The 13,109-nt window shown below is 45.4% G+C and overlaps 2 protein-coding genes across 2 annotated transcripts in view; one reads left to right on the top strand and one right to left on the bottom strand.

The window, feature by feature from the left end:
* The window catches only part of LOC123931367 (putative protein ZNF720), an 867,309-nt gene that overhangs the window by 527,218 nt on the left and 326,982 nt on the right, over positions 1 to 13,109 (bottom strand). The gene's annotated exons all lie outside the window — the stretch shown is intronic.
* On the top strand, positions 5,377 to 11,195 carry LOC123930590 (putative protein ZNF720). Its single transcript, XM_045986796.1, has 3 exons — positions 5,377 to 5,391; positions 9,772 to 9,898; positions 11,086 to 11,195. The coding sequence occupies exons 1-3, from the start codon at positions 5,377 to 5,379 to the stop codon at positions 11,193 to 11,195; spliced, it is 252 nt and encodes an 83-aa protein (XP_045842752.1).

Here is a 13,109-nt window from a genome sequence, read left to right as displayed (position 1 = left end):
TAGTCGCTGCAAGGCAAGAGCTGCTGGTGTCATCTGATGAATACATGTAATGGGGAAACAAAATGGCAAATGTGGGTTTCTCTGGCTAGGGAAGTCCTGTTTTATCTTGATGATTTGATCGATCTCCTGTGTTCCTGAGGACTAATGCTGTTGGATTTTAGTGATTACTGTACTTCCCCTGGCTAGATCTGTGACAAGGGATGGAGGCGGTGTTGGATGATGCAATCATGTGGGCAGCTTTAAGATGTCACACGGTAGAATAGATGTTTGAGATGAAGAAGCCTTCTGGGCAGTGGAATAGGCCAGATCAGCAAGGCATGTGCTATGGTTGCTCCCAAGGCCCGTTTTCCAGGTACATAACCCCAGGCAAGGTAATAAGATCCACTGTGGTTAGGTGATCCTTCAGGGAAGCTCCTTCCTACTGTGTGGGACCTTCCTCCCTTTCCTCAGTGCCATAATGGGTGTCGTTCTAGGGGCAGCTGGTGACTCAGTTATTAAGTGTCTGCCTTAGGCTCAGGTCATGAGCCCTGCATTGGGCTTCCTGTTCAGAGGGAAGCCTACTTCTCCTCATCCTTCTGTTGCTGCTTGTGTCCCCTCTCTTACTGTTTCTGTCTCTATCAAATAAATAAAATCTTAAAAATGTAATATTTTTATTGGAGGGTAGGAAAAGAAGAAATGAAATAAGATGGAATCGGGAGGGAGACAAACCATAAGAGACTCATAATCTCACAAAACAAACTAAGGGTTGCCGAGGCGATGGGGGTGGGGAGAGGGTGGTGGAATTATGGACATTGGGGAAGGTACGTGCTATGAAGTGTGTAAACCTGGTGATTCACAGACCTGTACCCCTGGGGCTAATAATACATTATCTGTTTATAAGAATTTTTAAAATTAAAAATTAAAAAAAGTGGGAGAAAAAATAATATTTTAAAAAATATAAAGAAACTGGTGGAATCATTTATAATCTACTTCTGTAGAATTACAGAAGTAATTGGGTGCAAGAGCCCACCCCCTTAAGCACTAAGCATGCAACCACCTCCTTCAGACATTAAAAGTGTAGGTCTTAGGGGCTCTGGGGGTGAGTCAGTTAAGGGTCTCACTTTGGCTCAGGTCATGATGTGAGGTTCCCAGCACAAAGCGTTGCAGTGGGCTCCCTGCCCAGTGGTAAATTGGTTTGTTTCTTTTCCTCTGCCCATCACCACCCACCACTAGCAGGGCATCTGTCTCAAAGAAAAAAAAAAAGTGTAGCTCTTTCTGAGCACAAGTCCCACCCCGTGCTACTTCAATAAACTTACTAAGTTGCACCATAAAACATCACAGAAGTTCTTCCTGACCACTGTGCTGAAGGATCCGACAATTTTGTTATTCAGAAACCCAAGCTGGCTGTCATTCCATTGAAAAGCCAATGCACAGCGCATGAGTTTTGATTGGAATGGAATATCAGCATTATTCAGGGGGCGAACCACTTGGAAAGAAGACTTATGATCAAAAATCAACTCCAAGGAATTTACCAGGCCTTCAGAGTTTTGAAGGAGCTTGAGGACAGTCAATCAGGAGGAGGGAAGCAGGACAGTTTGACACAGTTCTTGAGGGCATGCATGCTCATTGTGCCTCCCATGGACATTACAGAGGTGCTTGCAGGATAGGTATGTGTCCCCAGGCATGGTTGTGCCAGGGGGTGGGATTACCAGTCCTTCTTGGAGACAATTTGTGATATATAGATGTAAAGAGGAAGGTTTACTCCATCATTCATGGAAAGGTGCACGCAGAAATTTAAAGGCTATTAAGTTGTCCCAAGAGGTCAACGGAGTGTTTCAATTTAAGTTAGAAACCTGTCTTGGGGTGCCTGGGTGGCTCGGTGGGTTAAAGCCACTGCCTTTGGCTCAGGTCATGATCCCAGGATCCTGGGATCAAGCCCCACATCAGGCTTTCTGCTCAGTGGGGAGTCTGCTACCTCTCTGTGCCTACTTGTGATCTCTGTCTGTCATATAAATAAATAAAATCTTAAAAAAAAGTTAGAAACCTGTCTTCAAGGTTTGTGCTGTGATACAAATGGCATTATTGCCTTCTGCTTTGGTGCTGAGTTATGTATATGTGTGTGTGTGTGTGTGTGTGTGTGTGTGTGTGTGTGTGTGTATTCAAGAATCAATTAGATGGAGGACCTTTATTAGGAAGAGAGCTGATCATGATGTGGGAAACAAAGGCAGAAGAAAACATACTAATATCCTTATACCTACAAGTCATTGACATATCCTTGAAACAGGTAGAATGACATTCCTCCAAGGACTCAACTGCCATGATGTTAAAAGTTTGCTTATGGGAAAAGACAATCCTGACCTGAACTCCCCAACCCCAGCAGGATCCTGTAAGTCTATTTTAACATATAACATTTCCTTTGGAAACTTCCATTTTCTCTCAAACCCCCTAGCTACCTATTGGTAAACATCATCCAAGCAGATGGCCCACTGATAGACATCAGAAGGGGCCCCCTGACTAAGGATTTTTTGTTGGTAATACATGACCTTTTCCCAAGAACTGATAGCCCCTCAAGATCCTGGATACCTTGCTTCCAAAATTCCTTAGATACTAGTGCTATCCCAAACCCCCTCCAACTTGAAAGTGTATAATGGGCCACACCTCATGACAGTGTGGTCTTTCTTCCCCTGGGTCCTGTCCCCATGCTTTCATAAAACCACCCTTTGCACCATAGTCATCTGAAGAATTCTTTCCTTGCCAAGGATATCAAACCCTAACATTCTTTCCTACATGGATACCAGAGATTGACAGTTTATATCACAACAGTTGCCTACCTATAACAGACACATGAAAAAATGTTCAACATCATTAGCTATCAGGGAGATTAAAATCAAAACCACATTGAGATACCACCTTACACCAGTTAGAATGGCCAAAATTTATAAGACAGGAAAGAAGTGTTGGGGAGGATGTGGAGAAAGGGGGACCCTCTTACACTGTTGGTGGGAAAGCATGTTGGTGCAGCCACATTGGAAAGCAGTGTGGAGATTCCTTGAGAAATTAAAAATAGAGCTACCCTATGACCCTGCAATTGCATTCTTGGGTATTTACCCCAACGATACAGATGTAGTGAAACGAAGGGACATCGGTACCCCAATGTTCATGGCAGTAATGGCCACAGTCACCAAAGTGTGCAAAGAATCAAGATGCCCTTCAACAGATGAATGGATCAAGAAAATATGGTCCATATATACAATGCAATATTGTGCCTCCATCAGAAAGGATGAATACCCAACTTTTATATCAACATGGATGGGACTGGAGGAGATTATGCTGAGTGAAATAAGTCAAGCAGAGAGTGTCAATTATCATATGGTTTCACTTACCTGTGGAGCATAAGGAATAACACGGAGGACATTAGGAGGAGAGGACAAGTGAGTTGGGGGAAGTCAGAGGGGGAGATGAAGCATGAGAGACTGTTGACTTTGAGAAGGAAACTGAGGGTTATGGAAGGGATGGAGGGGGGTTGGGTGAGCTTGGTCGTGGGTATTAAGTAGGGCATGTATTGCATGGAGCACTGGGTGTGGTGCATAAACAATGTTTGAACACTGGGAAAAAATAAAATTGCAAAAAAAAAAAAAAGAAAAGAAGAAGAAGAAGAAGGAGAGGAGGAGGAGGAGGAGGAAGAGGAGGAAGAGGAAGAGTTGCCTACCTGGAGTACAAACCATTGTTTGATAAACATTTCATCTTTCCTTTCTCCTCTGAATATAATCCCCTCTTTGGAAATTTGAAATCCTACCTCCTCCTCCTTAATTCACTGTGCCACAGAAGCTTCAATCACATGTCTTTGAGTCTCATGTCTTTCTCATTCCCATAATTAAGTACTTCATTTTTTTCTCTACTGAAAATGTCTTACATCATTTTAAGTCTTAGACCAGCTGAAGAATTGAGAACAGCACAGGAAAACCAAATTAAACTCTCCTCACGTTCATTCTGTTGTGTGAACTGACCTCCACACTTCACACCCAGAACAGAACGTGCAGACAGAGCTGGGGATCAAGGGCAGCTGGAGCTTCACTGCTTTGCCAGCCAAGGAGGCCTCAGCAGGTCGGGGGTGTGAAACCTGCAGCCCACCTGGGGAAAGGGCTGGGGTTCTGTAGGGAAATTTGGGATTATGTCCGATTTCCAGAGGAATTGTGTCTGTGCTGCCAGCCCCTTTCATCATGCTGTCAGGGTGGAACTGCGTTCCCTGTTCTGTGGAGAAGAGAAAGGTTACTTACTCGGAAATGGAGTCTCACTGAAGCATTAATTGCTTTTTTCTTTGTTCATCCTGATACTTTTCAAGTGGTTTTCATTTCAATCACCAAGACAGCTATTGTAAGAACACTGCGTAGTTTACAGCGAGAAACCACTCAGTGTTTTCTGGAATGGCTAAAATAAAGAAAAAGGACAACATCCAATTTTCCTGATGATGCTGAGAGTTAGAATTCTCATATGGCTGATGGGGGGCAAAAAGAACATGCAGTGTGGAAGACTGTGTGGCAGGTCCTTATGGACAGAAACACCTACCAAGTGAAGGGGAATATTCTGTCACCAAAATATGTCTGTTTGCCCTAAGCATTATTTTTGGCTGGTTATTTTGAATCAAAGGCAGAGAAAGGAAGAGCTCTGAAATCCTGTGTTTACCTTGAAAGGGACATTAGCATTTATATGGGGAAAGTTCGGTCTCCCAGGGGTCTCCCTCTGTGTAGCAGAAAGAGAGAAGGAACCAGTCTCCAGAAACTCTGATGGTGGAGAAGGCAGGGCTCGAACTCTGCTCCCAGCCCCAGCCTTGGTTCCCCTGCTTGGCCTGGTCACCTCCCCAGTTCCCTCCCAGCAGGGTCACCTCTGGAGTTTCAGGAAGGATCTTCTCTGCGGGCCTCCCCCTCAGATTCTGTCAGTTGGTTTGGGCGAAAACAACACTGTTGTGTTAATTAAGGGCTCCAGGAGATTCTCAGCGAGGCCAGGGGGGAGCCCGAGGGCTTTGGGTGGTTTTCTGAGAGTTGGTTTGCAGCTTTGGACCTGAAGAGGTGACAGAGTCTCTGCTCCATGAGTCTGGGAGGGTCGGGTCCATGCAGCCCACGGTTCCGATGCTGACGCTGAAGTTGTGAGTGGCGGTGGCAGGGGACCCCTCCCTCCCCACAAGGCAGGTGAGGAAAATGCGGGGATGGGTGTCCTCACAGGAGCTCACAGTTTCTGAGCTGCTCCTGACACAAAGGACTGGGAAGTTGGGCCTTTTCTGCATCTCCGAGTCCTGCCTGCGGGCGAGCGGTGTGAGGAGAAGGAGCTCTGTTGCTGGATTTCAGGGCATTTTCTCCTGATGCAGCTGTGATTTCCCCACAGATCCTTCATGAGGACAAAATGGCTGGTTCTCAGGTGAGCCTGGTGTCCCCACGGAGCCGTGTCCTCTGCTTCTCTGCAGACCCTGGCATTTAGAAGCTGCAGATGCGGATGCCTGAGTCCGGGTGCTTCTCGCTTCTGCGTTCACCTGTTTTTAAGACCTGGTCACAAGTGATACTCACGGTTAGGTCTTTAGAATGCTTCTCTATGTCCCAGAGCCTTCTGTCCTGTGTCCCCAAACTGGCTTCGATAGGGCATCAGTCGTTATCACTTTGAATTAAGGTCCCGCGAGGAGTGACAATATTCCATTGGTGGCAGATCCGGAGGGGAAGGTGTCGAGTCCAAGATTCCTGTGGCTGATGAGATCTGGTCCTGGCATATCAGGGAGGGAAATAATTTCTCATTCGGGCTCATCTGGATTCTCCATCAGCTGCGTGCAGCTGGGGAGTGAGGAAATGCAGATATAAGCTCCGTGGGTATGAGTCCAGAAAAACTTGGAAAGTTCTCATTCTAAGAAAGGGGGTGCGTGTATCTCCATCTTTAGCACGTGAAAGAAATAGCCTGCTTAAAATCCCCTAGAGGAGGGTGCTTGGGGGTCTTCATTGACTAAGCTTGGACTGTTGGTTGAGCTCAGGTCAGCGTTTCAGGGTCGTGGACTGGTATCCCCGCTTCTGGCTCTGTGCCCAGAGGGGAGTCCGCTTGACATTCTCTTTCTCCCTCTCCTGCCGGTCTCCATCGCCTCTAAAGTATAAATCAATTTTGGGGACCGCGGTTGGTTCAGTTGGTTCAGAGTCTGCTTTCTGCCTCCAGCTCAGGTCGTGATCCCCGGGGACCTGAGATCCAGCCCCACAACAGGCTCCCTGATGGGCAAGGATCCTGCTTCTTCCTCTCCTCTGCTTTTCTGCCTGTTTGCTGTCTCCCTCTCACTCTCTTTGAAATAAATACAATCATTTTTTTTCAAAATTTGATTTATTGTGGCACCTGGGTGGCTCAGTGGGTTAAGCCTCTGCCTCCAGCTCAGGTCATGATCTCAGGGTCCTGGGGTCCAGCCCCACATTGGGCTCCCAGGTGGGCAGGGATCCTGCTTCTTCCTCATCCTCTCCTGTTCTGCCTGCTTGTGCTCTCTCACTTGCTCTCTTTGAAATAAATGCAATCTTTGTAAAAAAATTTATTTATTTGTAAGAAAAAGAGAGCTCAAATAGGGTTACTATGGGCAGAGGCAGAAGGCTCCCCGCTGCGCAAAGACACTCCCCCACCGCCTCAATGTAGGAGGCATTCCCAGGACCTTGTGTCTTGGCCTGAGCAGAAGGCTGATGCCCACTGACTGTGCCACCCCGGCTCCCCTATAAATATAATCTTTAAAGAAGATGAAAATAAAAATAAATCTTAAAAATTAAAAGAAAAGAAAGGAGTAAACTGGGTATTACTAGCACAGGGACACTGTGCTGTCTCAGTGTAGTGTCTCTGTTGGTCGCTTGGGGTCCCAGACGTGGGTCCATGATTGGCTGGAAGCCCCTCTGGCAACACTGCCAGAACTCCCCTGAGGCAAGACAAAGGTGGTGGAAGTTTTCTGAAGACCCAAGAGAGCAACAGGCGGGAGGGCACAGGAGAGCTTGTCTGCAAGGAGCAGTGTGTGGGGGTTGCTTATGGGGGGAAGGAAGGTGAGGAGTTCTGGGGAACCCGGAACTTGCTCCTTTCTGCTCACTGTACCTGGTTGTCAGAAGCCCATTGGTTCCTTAGGCTCTTGGGAATTTTGAGGTGCGTCCCCTGCTGGGCCTGTCTGGACTCAGCCAAGGGGACACTGGGGCCCTTCCTCCACTCCTTTGCCCAAGCCTTCTCGACTAAAAGCAGCCTCTACAGATCCTATAGTGATTGAATTGTTTATGTACATCTACTGTATTTCCAAGATCAGATTTATATTACGAAATCCTGTTTTCAGTCCGGTGGAAACACCAGTGATGATGTGTCCTTTGATGTGCATTAGGCAGTTATAACATTTGTTTCTATTCAGCTGATGTGAACCTCTTTTATTGGCTTGGTGTGTAAGGGCCTGTTTAGTCAGAGTGGCCCCACGTTGGTTGAACAGCCATTTTGTTGTTTATGCAGTAAAACTTAAATTGACCCTTCCCCCCCAGGGGAACTTTTTAAAAGCAAGTCTGGGATACCAGTCCCAGGTAACAAAGCCCAAATACAAGGGTGAGTCTGGTCAGGTGGAGATAAGAGCCCGAATGCAGGGTTGAGTCGGGTCAGGTCAGGTGGAGACATCCAATCAGTGGGGCACGCATACTGTCTCCCTAGCTACCAAGGAGTGTGGGCCCAGTCTTTTGGGCGTGAGTTCTCACCAAGGTGATAGGCTAGTTCAAGTATCTACTATGGGGTGAATTGTAGTTCAATTGGCCACCTGAGTGTGACCTAGCATGACTGTGCAGCTTTCTCTGTGTATTGCAATCTCATTGACCACCTGTGTGTGGCCACACTCACACACATGGCCTTTGCTCTATAAAAGTTAGTCTGTGAGGCAGGGAGGGCTCGCCCTCTTTGTAAGAGGTGTGGCCCCAAACTTTCGGTTTGATTCTTGATGCTTATTGTGAAATAAAGCTTCGCTTGACCTTCGCTTTTTATCAGTCTTGCTCCTTTAATCACAGACCGATTATTGGGGGACCTAACAGGTGCTGTCTGCCAGATCCTCCCCTGCCATGTTCCTATTTTCCCTCTTGTCATTTGTAAGGAACATAGGATACTGAGGAATATGCAGGAACTATCGCATTTCAGGTGTAAACTTCTTCTGCGTTTCTCTTGGTTGTAAGTTCATTCATTCTTTCTTTCTTTCTTTCCTTCCTTCCTTCCTTCATTCCTTCTTTTAAACATTTTCTCAGCTGAGAGAGAGAGCACATGGGTGAGGAAAGGGCAAGAGGGAGAAGCAGGTTCCCCACTGAGAGGGGAGCTCAACTCAGGGCTCCATCCCAGGAGTCTGAGGTCATGACCTGAACTGTAGGCAGACCCTTAACCAACTGAACTCTCTGGTTCCCCCCTTGCTTGTAGTTTCTGAGGAAGAGAACAAAGTCAAAAGAGGTGTGGATAAAATGAAATTTCCTTCAGCTTCCAGTCTCTTGACAAATACCTGAGAAAGGCGGAGTAGGACATTCTTCAGGGAATTCACAAGTGACCCAAGGTTAATGTTTTGTTGGATGCAAAAAAGTCTTAGCATAACAATAGACTTCCAGGATCCTGTAACTCCTCTTTAACATATGAAAATTGCTTTGGAAACTTCCTTGAACTCTATTCCCCAAATGTAGCTTGGCCATCATCCTTCAAGCTTGTGGCCCACTGATAGATATCTGGAGGGTCTCCTGACTTAAGTGTTACTAAACAGTGAGTGGCCTCATCAGAACACCAGCTGGGAGGTCCTGAGGGTCCTGGAAACTTGTTTCCAAATTTCTTAGAGCCTCCTGCTGTCCCTCACCCCCTCCCCACCTCACAGCATAGAAGCAGTCACTGCTCACATTCCTCTCCCCCTGCATTAGGACCACAGTGTTTGTACCACAGGTATCTCAACAATCCTTTCTTCATCATTCACTCCAGAACCCCAATATTTCACATCAGAAACATGTCTAGAATTTCTTGACCATTGTCTCCTCTCCCACTGTTATGCCCAAGTTTTCGTGTCTGAGAGACCACCAAGGAGCCAAGCACCTCAGCAAGCTTAAGCTTGGGCCCAAGTATACCTGACAGAGTGGAGTGAGGACTGGGACCATGAACCAGATTACAGTCAGACTTTTTAAAGGCAGAGTAGGTGTGGATTTGGCAGTAGGTGATTGGGCCACAATCGCATCCCTATGTTCTTGTGATTTATTACAGTGTTAAGCTGTCCTGTTTCTGAATGATTTATTACAACGTCAATCTATCCTACTCCTGACAGGACTTATTACCTCATTAAGCTATCCTATTTCTAATTGGTTTTTGCTGTTTTGTTTTTAAAACTTCTGGTCAGTCTTCCTGGAGCCAGGAGTCATTTACCGGTCATGGAGGCTTAACACGGCTGCGGGGGCCAAGATGGCTATACTTATGTCAAGGCTAGACCTGGCTAGATATGTCAAGGTTAGACCTGGCTAGACCTGAGGTGGGTTCAGCCTTGTTTTTCTTGACCTCCACACCCACATCCCAACACTTTGCACTGGATAAGGAGGGCTGTCATCTCTGTGTAGTGGATAGAGTTGACTTCTGGGAGTGAAAGGAGTGAAAGTTCTCAACCAGGCAGCCACCTGCCCCAGAGGTTTTTCTTTAACTCCACACCCATGTCAGGGAGAATGAAAGGTTGGATCTGGTTCTAGCTGGTGACATTAACTCTAACTTTCATCTTAGGAAACATCGCGAACTGTGTCAATGGCCACTTAGTGACTGTGACATTTATTGCAGGGACAGCTGACCTTCACGGATGTGGCCATAGAATTCTCTGAGGAGGAGTGGGGATGCCTGACCCACACTCAGCAGCAACTGCACGGGGATATGATGTTGGAGAACAATGCACACCTCCTCTTCTTGGGTGAGGAAGACTCCTTCCGGATTTCCCAAACCCCAATCAGGGTTTTATTCCTTCTGTCTTTTCAGAGATTTCTCTTGGGAATGACTAGAATTCACATCCAGGCAGAAAGGGAAATAAGTAGGGCTTTGTAAATGGAGAGAAAAATCTTTATGATGTTTCCTTCTCAGCCTTAGCTTCTCCGTCCTCAAGGAAACATCATTGTTTGTGTAGACGTGGTGAAGTTCTAGAACCTAGGTGAGGTTCGGTGGGGTGAGGTCCAGAGCCGATGACCGAGAAAGAATTCTTGAGACATCTCTGATGCAAAATGGTGGCTTATTAAAGCATGGGAACAGGACCCCTGGGCAGAAAGAGCTGCTGCTCCTGGTCATGAGGGATGGCAGGTTATGTACCCTGCGGTTGGGGGAAGGTGAGGGAAAGGGAGGTTTCAATGGAGCTTTCATATGCCAAAGAGGACCTACAAGGTGCCAGAGCTCTTGTGGCTTGATCAATGTTGTCTTTTGGCAAGCCGTCAACATCAAGATAGTTGGGAGATTCCTGTCTTGCAGGATTGTGATCACTGCAAGTTAACTATTTGTTCCTCGTTTATGGTGGTCAGGGGTGCCTGAGGAATGTTACACATATTACCAAGGGGAGCAAGTGGAGAGGGGGTGCAAGGTGCCAGCTTTTGCTTTGCCCTCAGTCAGCCTCCTGCTCCCTCATCAGATGAGTGGCAGTTCTCAACCTTTAGTGACATAGAATGGTGCTGTTCACATCTTAAACTGAAATTTTCCCTTCTTATTATCTTTTCTACTACTTGGAAGTGTAGGTCAGGATGGGAACATTGGAAATTCCTCCTGTGTGTTCTTTTTTTCTTTTTTTTAAGACTTTATTTACTTATTTGACAGAGAAAGATGATAAGTAGGCAGAGAGTCAGACAGAGAGAAGGAGGGGGAAGCAGGCTCCCCGCCAAGCAGAGAGACTGATGTGGGACTCGATCCCTAGACACTGAGATCACGACCTAAGCCAAAGGAAGAGGCTTATCCCCCTAGGACAACCATGTACCCTGGCTCCTGTGTGTTCTAAAGGGAATAGCTTTTGGGAAATGATTTTCTAGGATTGTGCAATATCGTCTCTTCTCTGCTGAACACAAGACTGTTGGAAAGTTGGAAGAGGCAGCAATAGTCATTTTCCTTTTTCCTCATAAACAGGTCTCCTTCTGTCAAAGCCAGACCTGATGATATATTTGGAGCAAGAAAAACAGCACTGGGATGTGAAGAGAAAGGAGACCATAGGCTTCCATCCAGGTAGGTGGGAATGAATGAGGCAGATGACAGAGGGGAGGTCCAAGCCTGAAGGAGGAAGGTAGACCTTAAGCTGTGGTTTGAATCTCTCTCCTTGAATGAAGAATAGTTGGAGACATGCCCAGATTCTTTTTTCTTTCTCTCCCAGAGGGACATTTGCTCTCCAACATTATCAAGTTCTTAGATTTCTCTAGGGATTCTCCTTCAGCTCCAGTTATGGTCCATCACATCCATAAGGAGAGCCAGGAGACTCTCCTTTGAGGGGGATGGCCCCCCTAATCTGAGAGCTTCCTGTTGTTTTGAGGGCCCTGGGGAAGGGATCTTATTTCTGAGGACCTGTATGCTACGGCCTTTGTCCATTCTGGTTTTCATTATGGGACAAGTAGGTCAGGGTAGTTGTATGCACACTGGGGTTTGGTGGGGGAATTCCAGGAACACTGGAGACAGATTTTTAATGTCCTCTGGCTTATGCTTTCTAATGTTACGGAGGCGTTAATCTTAGTCTTACAAAATTGAGTTTCAGTAACTTCAACAAATAACAAACCACTGCCCTAAAATGAGAAAATGCACTGCTTTATTTCCCTTCAAATGGTCTTTTTTCTTTTTTTTTTTACATATAGAAATTTCTGCTCTATGAGTTCTATTCCTCAGTGGTGAAATACTGTAATGTCTCTATCTGTTTACTAGAATTCCAACATAACAAATGCTATTGGGGAACTAGCACATTTAGGACTTGAACTTGTAACCTTGAAAAAATTCTCATTTATTACCTTATTTTTTAATAATTGCATCATTGTAGGATTCTTCTATGAACTTCTTGTGACTTTGTCATGTGTGTTTTCACTTTCTATTTAGTTTTATACGAGATTTATCTTTAAAATGACTTAAAAATGATCAAAATCATTTAAAAAATGATAAATTTTTTACATCAAATGTCCTGGTACGACATGGGCATGTGCTTTATTAAGAAGTGAGTTAGAGTGGCACCTGGGTGGCTCAGTGGGTTAAGCCTCTGCCTTGGGCTCAGGTCGTGATCTCAGGGTCCTGAGATCGAGCCCTACATCGGGCTCTCTGCTCAGCGGGGAGCCTGCTTCCTCCTCTCTCTCTGCCTGCCTCTCTGCTTACTCGTGACCTCTCTCCGTCAAATAAATAAATTAATAAAAAAAAGTGAGTTAGACAATTATGATATTCCCATATAGTTTGTTTAAAATTTTTATTTGTTCGAGACAGAGAGAGAGAGATGGAGAAAATGAGTATGGACGGGGAAGAGCAAAAGGAGAGGGAGATGCAAAGTCCCTGCTCAGCAGGGAGCCCAGTGTGGGGCTGGATCCCAGAACCCTGAGATCATGACCTGAACTGAAGGAAGATGCTTAACTGACTGAGTCCCCCAGGTACCCTAAACCTCCATGTTTGAAAAATCCTTGTGTTCAGTAATGCAATGTTGCTTCATGGGAAATTAATCATGAGCTTTTTCTTCTACTTTCCTCAGAATGCATCAGAATTTAACCCCAAATATTAATTTCATATACAGTGTCTCTCAGCATATTTTCAACATCTATGATATTTATTTATTCAGAAATGAAGATGTTGTTTGTTTCCTCTGTTGTAACGGAAAGGACTATACAGTTACATTCTGTGGAGGAGATGGAATATATTAATAACATAATACACGTCTTTCAAGCTTTTTAAGTGTTCATAAAGTTCTCATTTACACCTCTTTATGATTGATTTTAATGAGAATTCTTTACGATACTATAGTCCATGAAGCCATGCCAATCAATTGGTTGTTTTTCATGGGTACGTGGACACAGTTCAAAATTACGGTAATATAGAAGTTTTCCTTTTCTGTCACACATCAGTGTTTTATTTAGAATTTTGTGGGTTGAGTTTTCTCTTACTCTGGTTTGGTAATTTCCTAGGAATGTGCTTCC

This window comes from Meles meles, chromosome 19 (genome assembly GCF_922984935.1).
Source record: "Meles meles chromosome 19, mMelMel3.1 paternal haplotype, whole genome shotgun sequence".
NCBI lineage: Eukaryota > Metazoa > Chordata > Mammalia > Carnivora > Mustelidae > Meles > Meles meles.
Note: the sequence above shows the minus strand (reverse complement) of the source record. Positions and strands in the feature narration are given on the sequence as shown.